Raw genomic sequence first — 10147 nt, 5'->3', positions numbered from 1 at the left:
TTAACATTCAATAATGATAATAATGTTTCTTTATCTATTAAAATTCATTACATACTTGGTAAATTTGTCACATAATTTTTTAAATAAAAGTGAATATACGAATATATGAATATATATATCACACAATTATTTTTAAACAGTCGTAAACAGCAACTCGATTTACTTCAGAATCAATATTAAATGAACTAAAACATAATTTTTACATATGAGCTTATTGCATTAATATAAATGATGTCAATTATTTCAATAAGATATATTTTGGGAAATCTGTACAAAATTAAATAATGTACAACATTTTCTACTATCACAACACATAGTTGTGTTTGTATTAAAATGTTTAAAATACTTTAATGAAGAGCCATATTTATATAGACTAAATTGATATTTAATCTAATTAATGTGAATGAAAAACAAACAATTGCAAGTCTACACTGAATGATGTGCACGTTGCTTATACATACAAATTTGATGAAATCATACAAGTTGAGTAGAATTATTAAGTGCGAATGCAAACTCAGTCTACTGTTGAATCATATTTGAATTTTAAATGACAAAGTTTCAATTAAAAAAAAAGCCAAAATAATCGATAGAAAAAATAGACCATCAATATTATATGATTTTGCAATTTTTAATAATTGCTAGCAATTTTTATATAATTTGTTCTACGTTTTACATATTTAACAATTAAATTAAATAATGCCCACATGTGAATGCACATTGATTATTTCAAATCACTAACTTAAAAGTTTGCTAATGTGATTGGCAAACATTATCTCGTAAAAACTGAATAAGTTGAAAAGTGAATGTTGTTGAATTTTAGGTGCATATTAATTTAACAGTTTTTATTTTTTAGATTCCAGAAGGAAATTGCAATGGGCTGATATTTTATATAGATGACTTTTACGCACATGTCTTACAGTTGATTTTTCTGCCAATGACTAGGAAGATTTATTGGACATACTAGTAGCAAGATCACGATTTGAAGAATTCGTCGTTTACATTGAGATGCTGATTGTATCAAATGGATTTATAACAAAAATCCAATTAACTTGGAAAATCACAAGTGCCGGCGCTACCGGGCTCAACAATATGGCAATATGGACTTGCCGACATACATATTGTGGAACATGTGCAGTCTTGAAGGAAATTACAAGGATGATACTCTAGAAATTCTACAGTGAATCAAACAATATGGACTTGCCGACATGCATATTGGGGATATGTGCATTGTTGAAGAAAATGACAAGGATGATGCTCTACAAATCCTAGAGCAATGCCAAAGAATTGAGCCAAAGAGGCTGCAGCTTTTATTGAATTAGGTAGGTTTAGTTCGAATATTTAAAATGATTTATGTACTCTACTCTTTAAATAACAAAGATTCGATTAACAAATTAATTGAAACAAACATAAGAAATTAATTGAAAGAGATCATTGTTTCTTACAGTCAAATAATTCATTATATTCAAGTTTCTAATGTTTGATCAATATGAAATATTGAATGATTTAGTTATTTTAAATAAAAAAGTAATATTTAAAAAAATTGACATGTAATTTAATTCAATTTATTTAATATTTCAGACGAGGATGATGTCGATGCAATTGCAATGTGAGCTACAGTCGGATTCATGATTCCCTGTTAATGGAACATCTCAACTTGGGCAATGCCTTCTGGACTCGGTGCAGGCCTTGAAGCTTCCCTAGCGCCTGTAAAAGGTAATTGTTATAAAATATAATTTTCGACACTTATAAATAAGTAATTTTTTGTTATAAAGTTTTGTGAGTTTATAATTTTGGAAGGAGAAAAGCCTAATTGTTTAATTAGATAAAATGATTGTCCTTTAATTGTTCAAAGTTGAAATATCATAATAAATTATTTGAAAAATGTGGTTGAAATATTAGCTAAAAAGAAAAATATCCATTGAAATGCGGATGGCGTTAGCGTCGTACATGTAGCTTTGTAATGTGACTTCTTCAATGCTCAATGAAATGGTGTATTTTTATTTTGCTGTTTATAAATGAGACAAATATATAATAAATACATAAAACAAACTTTGTTGTTTTTTTTCACATATTAATATTATCAACTGTTGAAAGGAATTAGTGAATTAGTAAAATTTCCAAGTTTTGTGTTAAATGTGGTAATTTAACCTCCTGCCACATTGTGAGAAAATCTCTTTCAGTCTAGTGTAATGTTTAATTTTTAATACAAATGATGATAAATACTTGATATCAAATTATTAGACTGTAGTGTTTAATTTGAATAAATTTCCAAATTAACATGTTCTTTTTTTTTCTTGCAGATGAGATGCATTCTGATAGCCCAAAAAGCAGAGTCGATGTGCCTTCTCCATCGAGTCATTGTGAGGGATTGATGCTAATAATGGCAATCAAAAGACAAAAATGCCGTCGTGTGCCTGAGGATTTTGCAAACGGGCAAAGAATCATTGTTGAGCAAGACCAACAAAAGAATATAAGGGATGAAGATGCTTTTTGGAGCCCAATAATTGACGTTGCCGTTGAGCGAATGGTGCAAGAACAACTGAAAATGTAAGTGTTTTTTTCTCTACTTTACACTTTGAATTCGAAATCAAGTTTTTTTTGTCAAATATGAATATGGTTCATTATGAAATATAAATAATTTTTAATTGAATGCATTTTGTTCACTGAATGTAATAAATTTTGCTTAAAATTTACAGATAATATCCGATTAAAAAAACATTTGAAATTGCCATTTGCAATAGTGATAGTGTACAATGAAATATTTTATGAAATTGTACTAATGTCGTTTGATTTATAATAAAAGCAACAAAATAATGAATTCATTTCATTATCACTTTAAACTTGGTTTATTATTCAACAAAATTACTTATTTTTAATTTATTATTAAACACAATGTACAACTCCAGATAATATCCGATTAAAAAACAATTGAAATATATTTAATTTATTATGTAAATATTTAAAAATTGCCATTTGCAATAGTGATAGCGTACAATGAAATTTTTTGTATGAAATTGTACTAATGTTGTTATTAATTTATAATAAAAGCATTTCATTGACACTTTAAACTTGGTTTATTATTCAATAAAATTAGTTACTTAATTAAAAGAGCTTTGTTTATTATTAAGTATAATTGAATATACTTTATTTTTAATTTACTGAAATTTGTCTTTAGTTTAAAATACTTTGCTTTTGTTGAATTCATTTCTGACAAAAGATTTTGCTAATAAAATGTTTTGATTGAAAATTAAATGACTTGTATTAATTAAATAAATTTAGTTTTGAATGTAATATTTGTAGTTTAATTAAATATTGTTTGTTGTTAATGGAATAAAAGATTTGAATTATATTTGTTGATTTCTAACAGAGTTAATAATTTGTTATTTGAAAAATTTTAAATGAATTTTCTTAGAAAATACATGAAATAAAGTGAGACTGTTTAACTAATAAACGTTTTTTATTTTCAGTGCTTGCAATGATTACTACCTACTGTCCATGAATGCCACAACTGATGCTCCCTAAGAATGGCAATCATGTATTGCGAGCAACGATAAAAAGTAAGTGTTTTATTTATACTTTAAACTTTGGTTTGTCAATAAATAAATTTTTTAGTAAAAAAACCTTTGTTTTAAGGGGGTACTTTAGTGTAGAGTGATGAATTTTAGGTCATTTTTAAATTGTCGTAAAAGAAAGCAATGTTTTCACTATCCATTTTTTTTTTATCATTTGTTTATTAATATTATTAAGCTAGAAAACAAAAATAAAAAAATGAAAAAGTATCGACAATGAATATATATTATGTTTAAAATTTAATACACTTTGAATTTGAAATAAAGAAATTGTTTAATTGAATTTACGTCTTGTTTATTAAAATTGTAAAAACTGGCAACTGATGAAGTGTATGGTCTCAAAAAATTGGCATGTCAGTCTTGACATGATTTCAGCCTTCCTAGCCATCGAAAATGTAAAGAATGAAAAGATTATTAATTTACAATGATGTCGCAATTGGTTGAACTAACAATAAGTAAAAAAAAAATATGTTTTCACAAATTGGCGACTGTTTGAAAAAAAAGTTGTTTTTTTGAGTTTCTCGAATGTTTTAAAAATAGTAAAAATAGGAATTTCGGGATGATTCTAGCTCAGACTATAGATAGATCTATAAAGAAGACTATCTGAAAATTTCAAATAAATTGGTCGAGTAGAACTTCAGAAATCGTGACAAGAGTATTAAAAAAGTAAGTTCTGAGAAACTTATAGATAGTTAGTCTTAGAAGACTATCTGAAAAAATATTAAAGTTTTGTGTGAAGTCAAACCAGTATAGAGACCGAGTCAGTAAAATGCCTATATCTCCAAAAATACACTAGAATACCCCCTTAAAATGATTTAAAATGACTTGTTTGAATTTAATAGACTTTGTTTAGAATTTAATAGTTGTAGTTTATAATAGATTATTTTTAATTAAATATCTTTTGTTATTAATTGAAATAAAAAAAAAATATAAATATACTGCATTATAAATTTATAGTTAATGACTTAACGATTTTATTTACACTTAAGACTTTATTAATGTATTTAATTTTGAAAGAAAAGATTGTTTGAATAAAATGTTTTGATCATAATGACTTGTTTTAATTTAATAGACTTTGTTTTGAATGTTATAGTTGTAATAGTCGATGTAAATTAAACATCCTTTTTTTTATTGGAATAAAAAAATATAATTATACGACTTGATAATTTCTTATATGAAAATTCAAAATTGTAGTTAACTTAAAAATTCAATGAAATCGATTGAGGCTGTTTAACTAATAAATGTATTTTTTTCATTTTCAGTGTTTCTGATGAGTACTACCCACTTGCCACTGCCCAAGAATGCTATTACTGATGATGGTGCTTAAGAATGATGACGGTCCACCCCGAGCCACTGTCACTTGGATGGCGTTTGAAGAAATGTAAGTATTTATATTTTTATTAGTACTTATTAATAAATAGACTTGTATAAAATAAACTTTTGTGTTAAAGTGAATAAACTTTGTTTGAAATAAATAATTAATTTAATTTAATAATTAATAAATAATTCAAATAACTTAATTTGATTGTAATAATTAATTAAGACTTTTCGAATTAACTTGACAATGTTGTATAAAATAAACTGATTGTATAAAATATTTGACTTGTATAAAATAGACTTTAGTTTTAAAGTGAATAAACTTTGTTTCAAATAAATAATTGAACTTAATGATTAATGATTCCAATTTAATTAATAGCTTTCGAATTAACTTTATAAATTTGTTATTTGATTGTAGTTTGATTGTAATCATTCATTAATGAAGACTTTTCGAATCAACTTAGGAATTTTTTTTTTACTTAAAGAATACTTAACTAATGAATTGTAATAGCTGGTGTCAATTAAATATCTTTAGTTTTTAATAAACTAAAAAAAAATTATAGATCAAGACTTGTTAATTTGTTTACTAAAATGTATTTAACTTAAAAAAAAAAATAATGAAATAAATGAAGACTGTTTAAGTAATAAATGTATTTTTTATTTTCAGTGTCTTTGATGAGTACTATCCCAACTTGCCATTGCCCAAGAATGCTATTACTGATGATGGTGCTTAAGAATGATGACGATCCACCCCGAGCCACTGTCACTTGGATGGTGTTTGAAGAAATTGTGGATTGTTTGCAGCGATTATTAAATGTAAGTATTTATATTTTATTAGTACTTATTAATGAATAGACTTGTATAAAATAAAGTTTTGTTCTAAAGTAAATAAACTTTGTTTGAAATAAATAATTGAAATAACTTAATTTGATTGTAATCATTCATTAAGACTTTTCGAATTAACTTGATAATATTGTATAGAATAAACTTATTGTATAAAATAAACTGATTGTATAAAATATTTGACTTGTATAAAATAAACTTTAGTTTTAAAGTGAATAAACTTTGTTTGTTCAAGACTTTTCGAATTAATGAAACAATTTGTTTTGACTTTAAAAATATTTAGGTAATATATTGTTTAAAATAAAGTTTAGTTTTAAAGTGAATAAACTTTGTTCTGAATAAATAATTGAACTTAATGAATGATTTCAATAAAATGAATAGCTTTCGAATGAACTTTACAAATTTGTTATTTGATTGTAGTTACTAGTAGAAAAATATTTGATTGTATTTAACTAATAAATTGTTTTTATTTTCAGTAGCTGCATGCATTGGTCATACTTTGATGGCATTGAAGAATTGTGCGAACAAAGAGGGGAAAGTGGCTGCGAGCATCTCCGCAAAGTAAGTGTTTTATTAATATTTTAAAGTATTAAAAAGTCCATGTTGATTAATTAACTTGATTAATCAACAAAGACTTTGCGATGAAATACACTTGGTATTTCAATGCAAAGTGTTTGTTAATTAATCATGTTGATTAATGAACAAGGACTTTGTGTTGAAATACACTTTGTATTTCGATGCAAAGTCGATGTTAATGAATTAACAAAGACTTTGTGTTGAAATACACTTTGTATTTCAATGCAAAGTCGATGTTAATGAATTAACAAAGACTTTGTGTTGAAATACACTTTGTATTTCGATGCAAAGTCGATGTTAATGAATTAACAAAGACTTTGTGATGAAATACACTTGGTATTTCAAGTTTTTAGAAATAAGACTTTAATTTTATTGTTTCTGATACTTATGTTTGTTTTTTCTTCCAGACTTGGACACTTTGGATGGTCTTCCAGACTTTGATGCCGATGATGTTCAAAAATTTCAAGACTTGGCAAATCAAGCTTCGCTGACTAGTTTTTTCACTTTCGATGTTCTTCCAGACTTTGATGCCGATGATGGCCTTCCACAAATGATGAAGACTTTTCAAGACTTTGTAGACTAATTGATGAAATAAAAATGTTAAAAAAAAAAAAAAAAGACTTTCATGTTTGTTTGTTTGTTTGTTTGTTTGTTTTTGTCTTTGTTCACAGATGTTCCTGCAGACTTTGATGCCGATGATGTCTTCCACAAAATGATCCAGATTTGCCAATTCAAGCTTTGCTGACTGATTGCTGCGTTTTTTCCAACCGACCCGATTAAATGTAAGTGTTTAAAATTGAGACTTTAATTTTATTTCTCATGCAAATGATTTTGATACTTATGTTTTTGTTTTTCTTTACAGATTGATGGATTGAAGACTTGGATACTTGCATCGCCTTCCAGACTTTGCTGCCGATGATGTTCTTTCACAAATGCAAGATTTTCAAGACTTGGCAAATCGAGCTTTGCTGACTATTTGCTGTGTTCGATATTGTAAGTTCCTAAATTTGAGACTTACAATTTCGAACGCAGCAAATAGGCAGCAAAGCAAGATTTGATAAGTCTGGATTGCATTTGTGGAAGAAGAACATTATCGTCAGCAAAATTTCAAAGTGTGGAAGAAAAAACAAAGATAAGTATCGAAATCGATTTCATGGAGAATAAAATTAAAGTTCCTAAATGTAAGACTTTAATTTAATTTTCCATGCAATTGATTTTGATACTTTGTTTTTTCTTCCAGACTTTGAAATTTTGCTGCCGATAATGTTCTTCTTCCACAAATGCAATCCAGACTTATCAAATCAAGCTTCGCTGACTATTTGCTGCGTTCGAAATTGTAAGTTCCTAAATTTGAGACTTACAATTTCGAACGCAGCAAATAGTCAGCAAAGCAAGATTTGATAAGTCTGGATTGCATTTGTGGAAGAAGAACATTATCGGCAGCCAAAGTGTCAAAGTCTGGAAGAAAAAACAAAGTATCAAAATCATTTACATAAGGAGGAAAAAAAATTAAAGTCTGAATTTTATAAACTTACATTTAATCAGGCCGATTGAAGCGAGTGGAAGACATCATCGACATCAAAGTCCAGAATGGCATGAAAGTCTGGAAAAAAAAAATCATAAGTTTCAAAATCTATTGATTGTATGAAAAATAAAATCAAAGTCTGATTTTCAGAAACTTACAATTATCAGGTCGATTGGAGCGAATGCAATCAATCTGCAAAGTCTTGAAAATCTTCATCATTTCTGGAGCAAAGTCTTATCATCGGCAGCAAAGTCTTAGAGACCATCCAAAGTATCAAAGTCTGTAAGAAAAAACAAAGTATCGAAATCAATTTCATGGAGAATAAAATTGAAGTTTCTAAAATTGAGACTTTAATTTAATTTTCCATGCAATTGATTTTGATACTTTGTTTTTTCTTCCACACTTTGACACTTTGGATGGTCTTTGAGACTTTGCTGCCGATGATACGACTTTAAATGATGAATATTTCCAAGACTTTGCAGATTGCATTCGCTTCAATCGACTTGATAATTGTAAGTTTGTGAAAATCACACTTTGATTTTATTTTTCATGCAATCAATAGATTTTGATACTTATGATTTTTTTTTCCAGACTTTGCCATTCTGGACTTTGATGTCGATGATGTGTTCCACTCGCTTCAATCGGCCTGATTAAATGTAAGTTTCTAAAATTGAGACTTTAATTTTATTCCTTATGTAAATGATTTCGATACTTTGTTTTTTCTTCCAGACTTTGTCACTTTGGATGGTCTTCAAGACTTTGATGCCGATGATCTAGCACAAATGCAAGATTTGCCAAATCAAGCTTTGCTGACTATTTTCCGCTTAAACGTAAGTTTCTAAAATTGAGACTTTAATTTTATTTTCCATGCAATTGATTTTAATACTTTGCTTTTTTTTCCAGACTTTGGCACTTTGGTTGGTCTTCCAGACTTTGACACCTCGGGTGGTGTCCCAGACTTTGATGCTGATGATGTCTTCCACGAATGATCCAGATTTGCCAAATCAAGCTTAGCTGACTACTTGCTGCACTCGAAATTGTAAGTTCCAAAAATGAAGACTTACAATTTCGAACGCAGCAAATAGTCAGCGAATCTTGATTTGGCCAAGTCTTGAAAATCTTGCATTTGTGGAAGAACATTATCGGCAGCAAAATTTCAGTCTGGAAGAAAAAATAAAGATAAGTATCATTCAATGTTCTTCCAGACTTTGGAATTTTGCTGCCGATAATGTTCTTTCAGAAATTTTGCAAAGAATTTTCAAGACTTGGCCAAATCAAGATTCGCTGACTATTTGCTGCGTTCGAAATTGTAAGTCTTCATTTTTGGAACTTAGAATTTCGAGTGCAGCAAGTAGTCAGCTAAGCTTGATTTGGCAAGTCTGGAAAATCTTTGGAAGGACATCATCGGCAACAAAGTCTGTGTTGGAAATTGTAAGTTCCAAAAATTAAGACTTTAATTTTATGTTTCATGCAATTGATTTCGATACTTATGTTTGTTTTTTTGTTTCAGACTTTGACACTTTGGATGGTCCCCCAGACTTTGAAGTCTTTGAAGTCTTTGAAGTCTTTGAAGACTTTGAAGACTTTGAAGACTTTGAAGACTTTGAAGTCTTTGAACTTTGAAGTCTTTGAAGTCTTTGAAGACTTTGAAGTCTTTGAAGTCTTTGAAGTCTTTGAAGTTTGAAGACTTTGAAGTCTTTGAAGTCTTTGAAGACTTTGAAGTCTTTGAAGTCTTTGAAGTCTTTGAAGTCTTTGAAGTCTTTGAAGTCTTTGAAGTCTTTGAAGTCTTTGAAGACTTTGAAGTCTTTGAAGTCTTTGAAGTCTTTGAAGACTTTGAAGACTTTGAAGACTTTGAAGTCTTTGAAGTCTTTGAAGTCTTTGAAGTCTTTGAAGACTTTGAAGACTTTGAAGACTTTGAAGACTTTGAAGTCTTTGAAGTCTTTGAAGTCTTTGAAGACTTTGAAGACTTTGAAGACTTTGAAGTCTTTGAAGACTTTGAAGACTTTGAAGACTTTGAAGACTTTGAAGACTTTGAAGACTTTGTAGACTTCAATCGCTCTGATCATTGTAAGTTCCAAAAATTAAGACTTTAATTTTATTTTTATGATACTTATGTTTATGATACTTATGTTTGTTTTTTTGTTTCAGACTTTGACACTTTGGATGGTCCCCCAGACTTTGATGCCGATGATAAGACTTTGCTCCAGAAATGATCCTTTGAAGACTTTGAAGTCTTTGAAGATTTCGAAGTCTTTGAAGATTTCGAAGTCTTTGAAGATTTCGAAGTCTTTGAAGATTTCGAAGTCTTTGAAGATTT

General features: G+C 28.3%; 1 protein-coding gene across 1 annotated transcript in view; it reads left to right on the top strand.

The window, feature by feature from the left end:
* The first annotated feature begins 1222 nt into the window (after positions 1-1222).
* LOC113383224 overlaps positions 1223-10147 on the top strand; it is a 47250-nt gene continuing 38325 nt past the window's right edge. Inside the window, exons 1-4 of the mRNA XM_026621477.1 lie at positions 1223-1319; positions 1579-1713; positions 2301-2547; positions 3468-3557. Of these exons, the coding sequence (XP_026477262.1) occupies positions 1662-1713; positions 2301-2547; positions 3468-3522 (354 nt within the window). The 5' untranslated portion in view covers positions 1223-1319; positions 1579-1661 and the 3' untranslated portion in view covers positions 3523-3557. The remainder of the gene's footprint in view (positions 1320-1578; positions 1714-2300; positions 2548-3467; positions 3558-10147) is intronic.

The sequence above is a fragment of the Ctenocephalides felis genome, unplaced genomic scaffold, assembly GCF_003426905.1.
Source record: "Ctenocephalides felis isolate EL2017-DRISC unplaced genomic scaffold, ASM342690v1 CF-g0.4_SCAFFOLD_03570, whole genome shotgun sequence".
Classification (NCBI taxonomy): Eukaryota; Metazoa; Arthropoda; class Insecta; order Siphonaptera; family Pulicidae; genus Ctenocephalides; species Ctenocephalides felis.
This window is presented reverse-complemented; position numbering and strand designations above follow the sequence as displayed.